Source organism: Oreochromis aureus, linkage group 19 (assembly GCF_013358895.1).
Source record: "Oreochromis aureus strain Israel breed Guangdong linkage group 19, ZZ_aureus, whole genome shotgun sequence".
NCBI classification, from domain to species: Eukaryota; Metazoa; Chordata; class Actinopteri; order Cichliformes; family Cichlidae; genus Oreochromis; species Oreochromis aureus.
Genome location: NC_052960.1, coordinates 2,052,496 through 2,067,164, shown reverse-complemented (window position 1 = coordinate 2,067,164; position 14,669 = coordinate 2,052,496). Strand labels below are relative to the sequence as shown.

General features: G+C 44.5%; 3 protein-coding genes across 8 annotated transcripts in view; 2 read left to right on the top strand and 1 right to left on the bottom strand.

Moving 5' to 3' along the window:
* Positions 1-1,562, top strand: part of LOC116310466 (palmitoyltransferase ZDHHC14-like) — a 48,506-nt gene extending 46,944 nt beyond the window's left edge. For 3 of the 6 annotated variants that reach the window (XM_031727244.2, XM_031727252.2, XM_031727261.2), the window contains exon 10: positions 566-1,036. In XM_031727244.2, the coding sequence (XP_031583104.1) occupies positions 566-1,036 (471 nt within the window). Of the gene's footprint in view, positions 1-565 lie in introns of all 6 variants that reach the window. The other 3 variants (XM_039603809.1, XM_031727279.2, XM_031727297.2) reach the window with 3 other exon arrangements.
* A 1,124-nt stretch (positions 1,563-2,686) lies between these two features.
* LOC116310496 (galectin-8-like) lies at positions 2,687-7,096 on the bottom strand. The gene is made up of 8 exons (XM_031727304.2): positions 6,837-7,096; positions 6,570-6,658; positions 4,314-4,524; positions 4,115-4,234; positions 4,016-4,042; positions 3,842-3,930; positions 3,588-3,753; positions 2,687-3,508 (listed from the first exon to the last, which is right to left on the bottom strand). The coding sequence occupies exons 1-8, from the start codon at positions 6,873-6,875 to the stop codon at positions 3,359-3,361; spliced, it is 891 nt and encodes a 296-aa protein (XP_031583164.1). The 5' UTR covers positions 6,876-7,096; the 3' UTR covers positions 2,687-3,358.
* On the top strand, positions 6,934-12,449 carry LOC116310437. Its single transcript, XM_031727213.1, has 3 exons — positions 6,934-7,101; positions 11,522-11,723; positions 11,957-12,449. The coding sequence occupies exons 1-3, from the start codon at positions 6,934-6,936 to the stop codon at positions 12,262-12,264; spliced, it is 678 nt and encodes a 225-aa protein (XP_031583073.1). The 3' UTR covers positions 12,265-12,449.
* The last annotated feature ends 2,220 nt before the right edge of the window (positions 12,450-14,669 follow it).

The following is a 14,669-nucleotide window of genomic DNA, read 5'->3' as shown; positions in this document are numbered from 1 at the left end:
TGGAGGACGAACCTCTGTGCTTCACATTTCCTCTCTGTGAGGCTTCGGGAGCGGCACGGGGCTCGTCCTGATTATTATGCTTTTAATTTCGGGTACCTCTCACACCCTGTGGGCTTTTCATCTGCAGCCGGTCTGTAACATTGATGACTTTGTGGTGACAAACGGCTCTCGGGGTTAAAGCTCATCTCTCTGTGGCTGATGTGTGTTATCGCCGACTCTCGGCGTCCTAACCCAGTTACCGCTCGTTATTGACACATCCACAGCGAGGCGATGACGATCAATAGGCCATGAAGCAGGGACTTAATAGCAGCTCTGTGTATTGACCTGAGCGGCTGTTTGTGTGGCTCTGCATCCTAACGGGGCACTAACACCTTCTCTTTCTTTCTCTCCCTTCCCTCCTTTGTCGTCTTCACGCCTTCCTTTCGTTGGTGTTTTCTTCTTTGCCTCTGTGCAATTTTCAAACTGCATCACTGCCATCCCCTCCCCTCCCACCCCCCATGTCTGTTGCTTTGACCTGCACTCCCCCTCCCTCATCTCCCTTCTCCTCGTTGGCGCTTTCTCTCAGTGTGACCAAGACCAGTGCATTCAGAGCACCAAATTCGTTTTGCAGGCCGCCGCTACCCCGCTACTCCAGCACCAGAGCAGCGAGCCCGTCATCCTAACCACATCCCCGGAAAACGGAGGGACGCTAACTGGCCGCGCCTCTCTCGCCCTGACGGGGCCTTGCACCTCGCTGCCCCTCGGCCAGCCCACCCCTCCGACCTCCACCTCCAGCTTAAGCTGCCACGAGGCCACTGACAAGCTGCCGGTCCACGGACACACTCTCACACACAACCACAGCAACCCCCTGCAGGAGTCGGTGTTCCAGCACCACTTCCTTACGCCAGAGGAAGTGCCGTCGCCGCCCGGCATGCTTCACTGCGGCAGCCCGATGGGCCACAGCCACACGGCGCAGGCCGGCTTCTACGACCCGGCCAGCCAAGACTCGCTGCACGAGGACTCTGTCAGAGGGCTGGTGAAGCTCAGCTCCGTCTGACGCCCTAATGAAAACACTGAGATCACTGAAATCAGCTGACCCCCACCCCTGCTCACAGGTGGTGGTTTAAACTCAGCTGCTGGAACCTGTGGACCTAAATGAGATTTGTCTCAGACGTTTTTCTTCCCAAACGTCTCAGCTGGAACCGGAAGATCATTCCTGTTATTTTTGTTTGAAACTCCGGGGAAGTTTAATCCGTTAACTCTTTGGAAACTTCACAGGAGACGTTTCAGGTTTTTGTTCCATTTCAAGCAAAAAAAATTCCAAAATAAAAGTTTGGGTGAGAAGGCTGAGTGTCGCAGCTCTGACGCACTCCTTTTCTAAAGCTTTCTGTGCCCGTTGCTGATTGGACGGTGTCTTCTTGCCTTTTTTTCTTGGACATTGTCAGCAGTGCGATGGTTGATGTCTTCATGTTGCATATCATCAAGCTTTTCTATGTAAAAGAGACTGTTGTACTGTACCATGGTTATTACAATTTACAGATTATATTTCCTGTGGATATTAATAAAACCATCTTTTTATCACATTCGACTGTGTTTCTGTTGAAGGCGTGATGTGAGTCGTGGCGGTGAAAGCCGCCTTCAGTGAGACGCATTCAAATCAAGTTTCAACATTTATGGATGATTTTCAGGAGCTCTGTGAGCCGGACGCACAGAAAAGACCTGAAGCAGACGAGCTGTGGGTCCGCACACCTCAGAGGGTCAGTCAGTCTGTGGCCAAAGAAAAGACGTCGATTGGTTGGTAGAAGGCCCGCGCTGACACTCCCACTTTAATCCTCTTCCACCCCCTTGTGGTCGAGCAGAAACACTGCAGCTGAGATTGAATTTTTTAATTTACGTTCTTTTATTAAACAAACAGGAAATGATGTCAGTGCGTCTCATGTTTACTAGCATTGGTGTGATGGTCACACCAGCTGTAAGCTGACTTTAAAGGCTCAAAGACGGCGGGATGACTCGCACAGTTCTTTGTTGGTCTGCAGTTACGAGCAAAAATCACATTATTATTTAAGGATCCCTGAAGTTCATATCTGAGCCTCGTGATGAGTCTTTGACCCCATGTGACCCCTCTGCAGTGGGACCATGTTTGTGTTTGTGAAGTTAAAGAACTCCAAACACAATTCCTGAAAGTTGGGAGGAAGTAAAATATAAATAATAACAAGGATATGCTTCTTAAACCCATAATTTATTCATAATAGAACGTAAACAAAAACTATTAAATATTTAAACTGAGAAGATGAAGCGCATTAAGAAAAATGGGCTAATTTTGAATTTGAGGGCAGCAACATGTTTTTAAAGGCTGCACAGGTTTGAAATCTTCACATTTCTGTGCCGAGGAACATATTTTCTGTTCTATTATGAATGAAATTCAGGTTTATTTTGTTTTTATTAACATGTTTTATTACCAAAGACGGGGACACAGATATGGAGGAAAACGTATTCATCAGCATGTGTGGGAATACTTTTAAATCTTTGCTATGGGCGGTCTAAATCCAGAGGCCGGCGAACATGTGAGGCTATCGTATTAAAAAAGGCTCCCAGTGATGGACGTGGGCTGTGATTGGTACATCAGCTGCACACTCTTAAAATCTAAGGAGGTGAAGAATCGCTGAAGGCTTCTGGTCATCCTCAGGTTAGAATGATAACAGAATGATAACAGCAACACTTTTATTTGTCATTAAATAATGTGTGGTACATACAGCGTGATTTGGTTACATTTTTAACCACAGGCGATCGTAAAGGAGATGAGAGGGAGCTTTAGCTTTTAAATAGTCGCTGCTCTGACTATTTAAATATTATTATCCCATGCTGCACCCACTGCTGCGTGTCAGGTGTGTGGGACATTTTCATAAGTTGCAAATATTATTTTAAAATTATATAAACAAATGCAAATGAAAGCTGTGACCGCAATGATGCAGTAAAAACTGCACTTCCTGGATTTTTTTTGTATATGATCTGTACAGAAGAATGTAGTCCTTATATTTATTTCACTGTTTTGCTGACCGTCTTATAATTAACATGTAAGCAGAGCCAGGTGTTGAGAGCTTCTTAACATTCACATTTATTTCCTGGTTTAGTTACACAGGCTGTATCACAGCAGAGATGCACTAGAGACAAGAGAAGAAACGGTCCAGGGACACCACAGTCTGCAGCACGGCTTACCGTCATGCACCATCCAGTCTCAGCTGGAAACCGTTCATTTAGGACCCGTCCACGGCCTCCGTGCCAGACTAGCTTAAAACCATCGCCCAGGCCGCTGTGGCTAAGCTAATTTAGCACGATAACCAGAACCGAGAAGCGTCGGTGACGCCGGTTTCCGTGTGAGTCACCACAGCTTGATGTCGCTGAGCTCCAGGTCTCCCATGATCTCCAGCTGGTCGATGCTGCTCAGGTCCTGCACCCGGTGTCTGAACTCGAACAGGTGCGAGCCGTTCACCGCCAGCTTGAACTGATGGGGCTGACAGAGGAGAAGGATCTGAGGAAGAAATTTAAAATCGAGTCTCAGACGAACCAGAAGGCCTTAAAAATGCTGAGAAGCTGCAGGTGGTCCTTACCTCAAAGTATTCTCCTGAGGAGAATGGAAAGAAGGGCAGCTCCCGCTCCTCCTGACCCCAGGACTCACCCAGGTACGAGTTCCTGATGAACACGCCGGACTTCATGCGGGGGTTCAGGTGGAGAGCGATGTTCTCCGTCCGGCTGTTCCGGAGGTTCACGGTAAAACTGGAGCAACGTATGAGCGTGCATCACTGTGAGATGGTCGGTCCTGGATAGCTCGCACACAGATTCATATACGTGTCTGAATGTTTACCTGTGAGGATACATGCTGACCTGCCCTTTTATTGTGATGTGCTGTCCTGGGCTCAGGCCTTTGAGGATGCTGCCTTTGTAAGGGAGGCTCTGAAACAGCAGTGAAACCTTCTAAACGTCTGATAAGAGTTTGGACATGTGATCGAGTTTTAGCAGTTTAAAGGTAAAAACTCACCAGGTCACCTGATTCAGAGTATATTGCCTGAGAGGGAGAAACCGCACATTTAGACCAGAGCGGGAAAAAACCTCAAATATGAGACTGATGTGTACTCACTGAGTTTGGGATGTAGCCGATAGCGTGCACCCTGACTTTCCCACAGATGGAGAAGGTGTCGACCCTGTTCAGAGGAATTCTGTGCTTGTATTCCAGCAGGTGAGCTCCATTTACCGCCACCTGCAGGTGAACACGGAGCATTATCTTTCGGTTCCACACGCGGGCTTACCTTCATCTCTACCAGCTCGGGCTCACCGACCTTGAAGACGTCTTCGTGCACCAGGATGATCGTCTCAAAGGGGGCGCCGCGCTTGTAGGGCAGCTGGTGGAGCGTCTCCTCTCTGCCCCAGCTCTCCTGCAGCAGGGAGTTGCACACCACGCAGGGCGAGCCTTTGAAGCGAGGGCTGAAGTGGAGGGCGACGTCAGAGCGCGGTTTGGTGCTGCAGCCGCTCGACAGGTTGATCTGAAACCTGCACAAAGGATGCCACAGTTTGACTGCCGATTATTAAATGATGCCGTGCTGTCGTGCATCAACGTTTAACCTAAACAAACTCCACGTGGATGGAGGTGTGATGGTAACTCCACCCTTTTATTTTACCCAGTTGGAAGAACAGGTGTGATTAAAGAAAAAGAGACTTTGAGTGGCCTGACTGTAGCAGAGCTGGGAGCGATGCATGATCACTGAAGAGAATAACAAGCTCATTTATGTCAGCTGTTTACTTTTCCATCAAACTGCATAAAATTCATCCAAACTGATCCTGGACCTGTTCTCTGCAACTGAAACTGAATGTGCACAGATCAGCACATCCAGGGTAACTTCTCATCGTCTCAGCGATCCCAGTAAACCCAGCTGGAGGGGGGGTTTGCAGCATCTGACCAATCAGAAACACGGACAGGTTTACTGACAGTGAAGTGGCTCAGTGTACAGACGAAGATAAAACTGTAAGATTAGAAACTCTGACGAGTTAAACACAGACTGTGTGTGTGAGCTTCCAGAGCTTTGCTCTGTCAGGCTGTGTCCATAAAGTTTATTTGAATCTGGAAGGAAAGAGTTGGCAGTGATCTGATCTTCATTAAATGAAGGTTTAGATGTGAGTGAGACATTCGATTCAGCCGCAGCATCGGGGCCGTTTAAGGAAAGAAGTATAAAAACTGCATTTTAGGGCAACATCCATATTTAAAGATCACAGAACAATGTGTTGCTATGGAAAATTACAGGAAATAAATCAGGAATGAAGTTTCTATATTTCTTACTGATGCTCAAAACATAAAGACTTTGGATGCTAAAAACCTCCAGACCCTGTGAGGCTCCAGGAACAGTGGCACTGTTTTCTGATTGGCCAGCAGACGATGATTTCAAACCTGCTGATCTCTAATCTAGAAACACAAACTGCTCTGGAGCAGGTTAGGTCTGCAGCATGAGTGAGAAGTGAACAGCTCTGTGAGAGGCTCCGGGGGTTTTGGGTCCTTGTTGCCACATCGTACCCGAGCAGATACACAACCTCACATTCTCTCGCCCTCACACACACACACACACACACACTGTACACACCAAAAAAATATCACGTAACATCAACAACATCAAAACCACGGACAGCACCTGCAGTCAGACACGTTTGTGCTACAAACTCACAGGAGAACAGATTTAAGTTTCATTTTATCAGCAAACAAAACAGCTGTAACATCTGGAAACAACCAACCACAGGTCTCGCTGTGTGTGGTAACAATATTTCAATAAAAACAAACTGTTCACCGCCACAGCCTCGTCTCGCTCTCCTTCCTCTTTTCAGCGTCACTCGTTTGCTTCGCATGTGACGCTGCTGCTCAATGACGCATTTCACCAAAATATGAATTACTGAATATTTCACGTCAGCAGGTTCTCGAGCATTTCGCACACGTGACAGAGAGCAGTGTCGGTAACATATGTGACAGCACACCTGCACAGATACAAACTACCCTGCAATATAAAAATCATCTCAATCAGCAGCAGCTGGAACATTGAAGTTACACAAAGATCAATAACTGTGGTTCAATAATATAATCTATATGATTGTGAAAGGTGCCACAGTTTATAATAAGCACTTTAAATATCTTTGATTATACGACTTGTGAAACTATTAAGCTAAAGTAAAAAACTTTTCCATGATTTTTCAAATCAACACAAAATGAAGTTTTTGAATCTGCAGCGAGACACAGAAGCCAAACATGACAGGCTCAGGCTGTGAGCACAGTTTGTGAGGGGCAGCCAATCAGAACAAGGGGGGTTTGTTTCAGGCAGGATGGACTGAGATGCTGCACTTCGTCCCAGAATAATATACAGAAGGATTATTGTGAACTTTAAATCAAGCAAAGCAGGTGCGGAAGAGTTCAGTAATACAGTAAATAAAACAGCGTCATGGGCCAACTTTCATTCTCTTTTAGCTGAAAATGTTTGCAGGGGTGAATTTTTCTTTGGAGGTTTTCCTGCATGAACAGAACAAACTGCTGCTGTTTGATTTGAATCTTTGAATCTTACCTGTCAGCATCCGGGGGGACGGTGCCCTGGATAATGATGATCTCCCCGGGGTGCAGGCCACCAGGTATGGGTCCGGTGTATGGGATCACCTGCAGAGCGGACATGGAAACCTCAGAGAGCCTCGTGTCTTCATTCGAGTGTGGTCAGACAGACAGATGTGGGCAGATGTGTGGGCAGCTCTAGAAGCTGCATGCGTGCAGACAACAGAGCATGCAGCCATCAGAGGGCTGATGGAGATGATGATAATAATAATAATAATCCGCTTACCGGATTCAGAACCGTGTGTTTCGCGTTAGCCACGGACATCGGGCCTCTCGTGTCGGACTGCGGCCTGCAGCTGTGCGGAAAAACGGCAGTTTGCGCAATGTGCGCCAAACGGGAGCGGGCTGGAGCTCTCCTGCGCTACACGGGGATTGAGGCAGTGGGCATCTTCTCTCCATCGGCCATTAACAGCACGCGCATGCGCAAAACTCCACCATGTGATCAGGACCCGAGAACAACAACAACACGGATGAAGCCCACCCACGTGACCGTGAGAACGTCACGTGAACCTGCAGGAAGTACATGACGTCAGTCATAATCCATCCGAGAACAGAACCCACGTGATCTCCGGTGTTTTAATTAAATATCAGGATTCATTCAAAGCATTTAAAGAGTCTAATTAATTAAATGAACACCTGGCGCTCACCTGCAGGCAAAACGAGCAGCGGGAAGTATTTGAAATAACAACAACAACAACAACAACAACGATAATGATAATAATGATGATGATGATAATGATAACAGGGATGTCCAGGCTCTGCAGTCTTTAAACCAGATATTAAAACAATCCGACTTATTTTCACCAAATGTGAGTGAACCAGGGGCGATTTTAGCCCATTTTTTCCCAATGAATCAAAGCACCCCCAAAGATTTCTTACTTTTTTGACAATATTTGCTGTTTTCGTGACACACTACTAAAAATCTAAAAAGCATACAGTACTTGGTTGAGACGTAACATTTCAACAACAAAAGTATAGATAACCCCCCCCTCCCAAAATGGTTTGTTCCAGCTACGCAGCGGAGCGGAGGTGTGACTGGCTGAAAACAGGACATATTAGCTGCATTTTACCTGCAGTTACTCTTTATATAGTTCGGTAGGAGTCAGACCATGTTTCTTTTTAGCTGAAAAACATTACACCAGGTAACCTGCTGTGTAGAAAATGTGTTTTCCGACGATGTTTGCTACCCTACAATCCGTCCTGCTCTGTAGTAAATTCAGCGACATTTGACCGTCCTGTTGCTCCCACTGAAATGTATACAGCCTATTTAAAATCTAAAACTTAAAATTGTCCGTAGCCTGCTGTTGTTACCACTGTCCTGTTTTTGTAAATGGATACTAACTAGCTAACTGACTGAATGCCCTTTAACCTTATAACTCCTGTTGTGTGTGTGTGTGTGTGTACAGAGAGACAGTCAGGTTCATAATGGATATAAGGAAGTCTTTTTTTTTAAAAAAAAGGTGCAACATTCAGGTAAAAGTGTAAGAACAAATGATCCGTCAATCAAGGATAATGTTAGATCAGTGTTTCAATATTTATATCTTTTATTAGATGTTCATGTGGTTTAGTTATTTGCCTTTTGGTTGAAAGTACACTGAGAGAGGACTTTTCATTAGTGATCTTAATAGTATTTTTTCATATTAATGTAATTTTTTCATCTATTTGAATACAATCTATTTGTGTATGATTGTCAGTCCAAAGAGGGAGAGAGGAAAGAGGGGAACGTGAGGAGAAAGTACAAGGTCAGGAAGAACCAGGTAAGGAAACAGACAGGGAACAGTGACAGGCAAAACAGAAACTGTTAAACTGACAAAGACAAAAAAAATGATTTTACTCACACAGTCTGGAAGTTGTGTCCTCCCTATATTAAAGCTGCTATACAGAATCTGCAAAACAAACTGGGTTGAAACACTTTTGACCCTCTTTAACAACATTCCAACATAACATTATCATTGATTGGGGAGATTAAAATTAATGATATATTTTTATGTGGTTCAGCCACAACTCTACTAAAACCTCAGCCAGTAATAGGTGGGCCAACTTTTGGACCGTCCAGTTGTCTGTATGACTGCCGCAATACGTGCACCACATTTGCGCACTATCAGAAAGTGCCAAACAGCCCTGGTGGAGTGAGGAGCTGTAGAGAGAAGCAGAGTGCTCTGTTTATATTCTAAAAATGTTTTAAGCTTGTTTCAAAGATTCTGTACTGCAGCTTTAAATGTTTTCCAAAAGCACACATACACTTATCAGTGTTTCTCAAACTTTTTACAGTGTGTACCACCTGAGAAAAAATGTCAAGCTCTCCCAAGGACCACTATGAAAGCATGAAACTCATAAATCTTACAACACAAAATTAGTATTATTAAATTAGTAAAATTAGTATCTGCAGTAAAGATTTTTACATACATTGTATACACTTTACCACAGGCAAAGTTGCCTCCGTTTTTATATTTTGTAATAATTTATTTGTAATAATTTATTCTGTTTTGGGAGTGTTTTTTATGTATCTGTATTATATTATACATACACATTAAAAGTGAATCTCTGTCCAAAAAATGCACTCAGCTTACTTTTTACTCACTATGAGCATCATTCATTATCCTCCCCCAGTAATTAAGGTTAGGATATGTATTTTTTTATTCCAATCCATTCTTCTTTTGCAGCATTTAAATAAACTTTATCAGATTTATGATTTTGTTACAGACTTTAAAAAAAGTGTTTTGCTTTTCTTTCACAGATGTGGGGATTAAATTGTGTTAAAATGTACAAAACAGTGATGTCATGTTTTGTGACGAGGACCCAGGCACAGAGAGACTTGATGAATTTAAGAATCTTATGATTTAATAAAGAAATTTGCAGACTTGCACAGAGATGGTAAAATTATGATGACTGATAACGGAGACGAAGACAACAGATGATGAGGACAGGGAGGAACAGGGGTTTAAATGCACCAAGGAGACAGTCAGAGAGAACTCGGGACAACTGGAGACATTTAAGGATGCAGGGACTGACAGAGACAGGGAAGAAGTCTCATCGTGACGTGTAAAGTTTATCTTGCCTGGCTGGGCAGCTCTCTGGGTGCTCAGCACCCCCAAAGCTCTGATCCTAGAATCGCCCCTGGAGTGAACATTAGTACAACAAACCTTCATTAATAATTTTCTAACTTATTAGTTTAAAAAATATTAACGTGATGCTTGAACATATTTAAACTAAAGCAGATTCTGTATTTTTATTCTGTCTGTGTGAAGCTGCCGGTTTGTGCTTCGTCCCGAAGAAATCTGGAAGCAAAACTACGGCATCCCGTTGCATAGTTGCCTTATGCAATTAGAGAATTGGCTTCTATTCATAATTTTAAAAGTCACCTAAAAGCCTATTTAGGCAGTTTTAATTTTATTTGTAAATATTGTAAGAGGGTAATGTCACTTGTAATGGAAATTGTGTATTTTGTTTGAGTGTTTTTTATATTTATATGCTTATATTTTCAGAATTGTAAAACCTTACTGTGGATGTAAGAGCCAAATTATGTGGATATTTTGCATCCACTTCATTGTGTAACATTTAATTCGATGGTATTTGATGGTTTGGGCCCCAGGAAGACTAGCAACCACTGTTGTGGAAGCTAATGGGGTTCCTTATAAATAAACAAATAAACAAATCCCGGCGGGATCATGCGTGAAGCGTTCACACGTTTGCCGCAGTAACAGCAAGTGACCGGTAGAGGGCGCCGTTTATTCATGACAGGTCATAATATAATATAATATAATATAATATAATATAATATAATATAATATAATATAATATAATATAATATAAAGCGACATTCCTGTTCCTGCAAATCTAAGATTGGATGATTGTGTGTCAAACAGAAAGAAACATCATCCACCCAAGCAGCTTCTCAGACGTCTAAGGCCAAAATAATATAATTCATAATATTTGTGATAAAATCAACGAGAGAATAAATTTGAAGACACAGCAAAGGAAAACACAACCAAGACTGGAGCCATCAGTGAAGCTCTCATTTCAGTCTTTAAGGAGACGGTGAAGCTGATGCAAAGAGAACCGAGCTGCAGAACAAATGAATGAGTTCCTCAGGCTCTGGTGAGAGCATCAAAGAGGAGTGGAGGAGATCTGGTCCCTGAGGCCGATCGCAGCACCTCAGGTGTGCTGGACGTGGCACATCGTCAGGAGAAACCACGACCTGTGATCACAGGATTCATCTGTTCTCCCCACACAGAGACTTAGTATGGAACAATAAGGACATCTGATATAAACACCAGGTTCTCCTTTATCACACGTGGGTTGGTGACGGAGATGTGACAGTGGGTCAGGTGTTTAATCAAAATGTTTTTCTGTCTCATGCAGAGGAGTTTACACCGTGTGTCGTCCTGTCAGGTGTTTCTTATTTAAAAACAGTCATCACTCATCATGTCTTATTGAACCAAACACTTTATTAATGAGCTCAAACAGCACTGAGAAGACCCAACCTGTTCAAATCAAGATAATATGTTCATGACACCCTGTGATTAAAATATGAGACTTTTGTTTAATTATATCCAACTTTTTTTTTGCCATGGTTTGTTTTGGAGTAAAAAAAAAAAAATCTGTCTCAGAAGCCACCAGGGCCCTGACAGGTGGGAGGCTCATTCTGATTGGACAAAGCAGACATCCTTCATGGAGATGAACTCACACAGGTGCCAACGATTCAGGCTGATAGATACTCACAGGCGTGTAAATTTCATCCCGTGCAATAAATAACTCCAAAAAAATGTACTTCCGGTGCAATTTATTGTACTTTTCTGTTTGTTTGTTTGTTCTGGAACATCATGACTGGTTAAATATTTGGATAAAAATAAAACAACATTAAGTTCAGGTGTTAAACATGATCCCGGTCGACTTCATCTCTCTGAGAAGCGACATCTGCGACATCCCGTGAACGCAGCAGATAAAGGGGTGTGTCGAGGCGTGGGGGTTATAAAAGGTGGGCTTTGCGCCTCCGGAGTCATTCACCTTTCCTCCCCCAGCAGATCAGAGCGCCTCTATCACAGCCGATATGAAGACGCTGCGCGTGGTCCTTCTCGCATCGCTGCTGCTGGTTCTCCAGCTCAGCTCACAGGTGAGTCACCTTTTGTCCAAGTGGCGTGGGTGTCGTGTTCGTGCTGAGAATTTGCATTACGTTAAGAAGCTTTAAATCTCGCGTGGAGGGGGAGGCTGCGGGAGAATCTTTTTGTCAAACGTTAAATTTAAACACGAGACTCGGATCAAAGGTGTAGGTGATCTTTGACCTCTCAGCCTCCTCACGGCGCGCAGCCGCACTTCATCAGCTTCTTGGCGTCTCTTGTGTTGCAGGTGGCCTGGGGGCGGGTGTCCACGGCGTCCCCGGCGTCCACGGTCAAGTCGTCTACGGTCAAGGCCTCTACGTTCAGCGCATCCACGTTGTCCACTACGACCGCGGCGTCCACGGTCAAGGCGTCCACTGTCAAGGCGTCCACCCTTTCCACGCTGAAGACTACGACCTCTCCAAGAACCAGGCCTCCGACAGGGACCGGCTCCCGGGGTCCCGCCGCCTGCACGCCGCTGCTGGCTCTCCTGGCTCTCCTCCACGGCTGGTCCGGATGACTGGATCCGAATCGGCCTGGACTCCATGGAAACTTTAGGTCTTCCTAAAGGAGGTTTAATAAAAAGCTGGGTTTCCTCCTGAACTCAGAGAACAGGAGTGACTCGTGGAGGTGATCCTGTTTCTGGTGGCACTGATTATGAAGTTTGTATAAATGCTGTAAAACATTTGGGACTGAAAGGCTGTGCTTCGATGTAAACTGAATAAAACTAAAATCTAAGACCACGTCACTGTTTCCTTCCTGTGCGGGAGAAGTGAAGCTGCATGAGTGAGCTCAGCCCGATGATCTGACCCACTGTGGATCAGTCAAAACACGTCTGATTATTGGGCTCCTTCAGCCTCTTAATCTGGTTTCAGGTATTTGCATTTTTAATTGGCACCTTAACCCTGAACTGTGTCTGAGGCTTCAAATAAAGATTATCTTTATTACGAGGACCCAGTAAAGACTAATAAAGGTTATCTTATCTTAAAATCTGAGCTTCCTGTAGTAATGGTGCTCTTAACACGGGGCACACCTTCTGCCTCAGATGTGGTGAACTTGGGTTTAAGACTGCAGATTCAGAAGTTTCTGTGTGTACATGCAGAAAAATTTTAATTTGGAACTCATCAAATCTGCAGCTGACATAAATGTGAAACTGCCTCGGGACCAAAACGCGTGACTGCGTCCGTCTTTTATATAAAGTGTGTTTTTTAGCATGTACGCTGTAGTCCTGGTTTGGAGCGCTTTTGCCTGCGGGCCTGTCTTAATTCTGCTGAAACAGCCGTCAGATGCCACACCGTGGTCATTGATGAGGGTTCAACAGAAACTCACCACACCTTGAGCAACACAGGCTGCTGGTATAAAGCGGGATGGATCCATGCTCACATGTTTACACCAAAATCTAACTCCACTGTCCAAATCACAGGAATCCAGACTGATCAGCCTGTTTCCTGTTTTTAGCTGATGGGAGGGGCACTCCAACCATGTCTCATGTCTCCCTGTGGGTCTCAAACACGAGCTCAGACTCTGCTGCTCATCAATAACAGCTCATAGTTCCACAGATGCTGGAGGTGGAGATCCCTCCATCGCTGTGATTCCCAACAGGACGCCGCCATCAGCTGGAAGCTCTGAGGTCAGAGCGGGAGGTGAAGCTGATGATGTCACGATGTGCTGAAGAGTGCACTTTCCTTTTAAGGGAAGAGCAGGAGGCACATTTGTCACCAACATGTCGTCATGTTTGATGCGCTGCTAAAACACTTTAAAATGTTTTTTTCTGTTAGTCCAGACTGAGATGTCCCCACATATTCTGTCTCTATGACTCAGTGAAGATATGTTTTCAGTTATTCTGCTGCCTCGAGTTGCACAGACACTTTGTGAATTATTAACAACCTTTTGTTTATGCAGATTTTCACATCAGACGTGTTAATACTGGAAACACGTTGGTTAGAAACAAACTACAACAGAAACAGGGCGAGTGAGAAGAAAGAGGGCGTTTATAGAAAGTAAGCGATGAAGCCGTGAGCAGAGATATGTGTGGGTCTGTGAGGATGATGTAACCTTCCTCAAAATAACACTGCGTATTTCCTTTACTGTTTGAGACCGGTGCTGGTTTCCTCTTTCTCTCAGGGTGTTCACCTGATGGTGCTGCATTCAAAACATCCATAATTCACTCTTTATTTTTCTAAATATGATGCAGAGCTGAGTACTTGTAGTGTCTGGTTAGTAAAGCCTGTTAGTGTTTCTTCTATATGACCTCTGAGGTTTCTTTATTTCTGCACAATGGACTGAAATTTGGTACAAACACCACGATTCTTCTCAGCCAGTTTAACGGCCTGAATCACTTCTAACAGTTCGGACTCCTGTCGACACAGCCTGCAGGTATGCACGGCCCACCTTATCTCACAAAACACCTTCTGTGGGTCATTGTGTAGAAGCTTCATGCAGGGGATGTTTTTAGTAACAGGAGTCTTACTAGCTTGCAGGTAAACAATCCACATTGATGAGGTAACCTCCAGCTGGCCGTTGCACTGTGAGGTTAAATCAGCAGGCTGGAGGACGGGTTTCCTGCTCGCTGCCCAACAGACAACTCTGGGTCCCCACAGACTCACGCACCAAAACATCCAGCTGCATAGCAGAAATCAGTGTGTTCACAGTCTTTACAGCTCAGTGTGGCTGATGACATGTTAATGATGTCAAAATAACGTTTCCTCAATAGAACAGTGAGACATGATCAATATAAAGTCAATAGAAGTCATTCTGTCCCTGTTTTGACTGACAGGCCAATGACAATGAGAATAGCGGAGTGCTGAACCAATCACGTGGCTGGAATAGAGTTCAAGGTTAAAACACACACACACACACACACACACACACACACACACACACACACACACACTCTTCAGAGCAGCATCTGTGAGGCAGCGAGTGGCCGCTAGAGGTCACCATCAGCGGTAAAATCAAAGCCT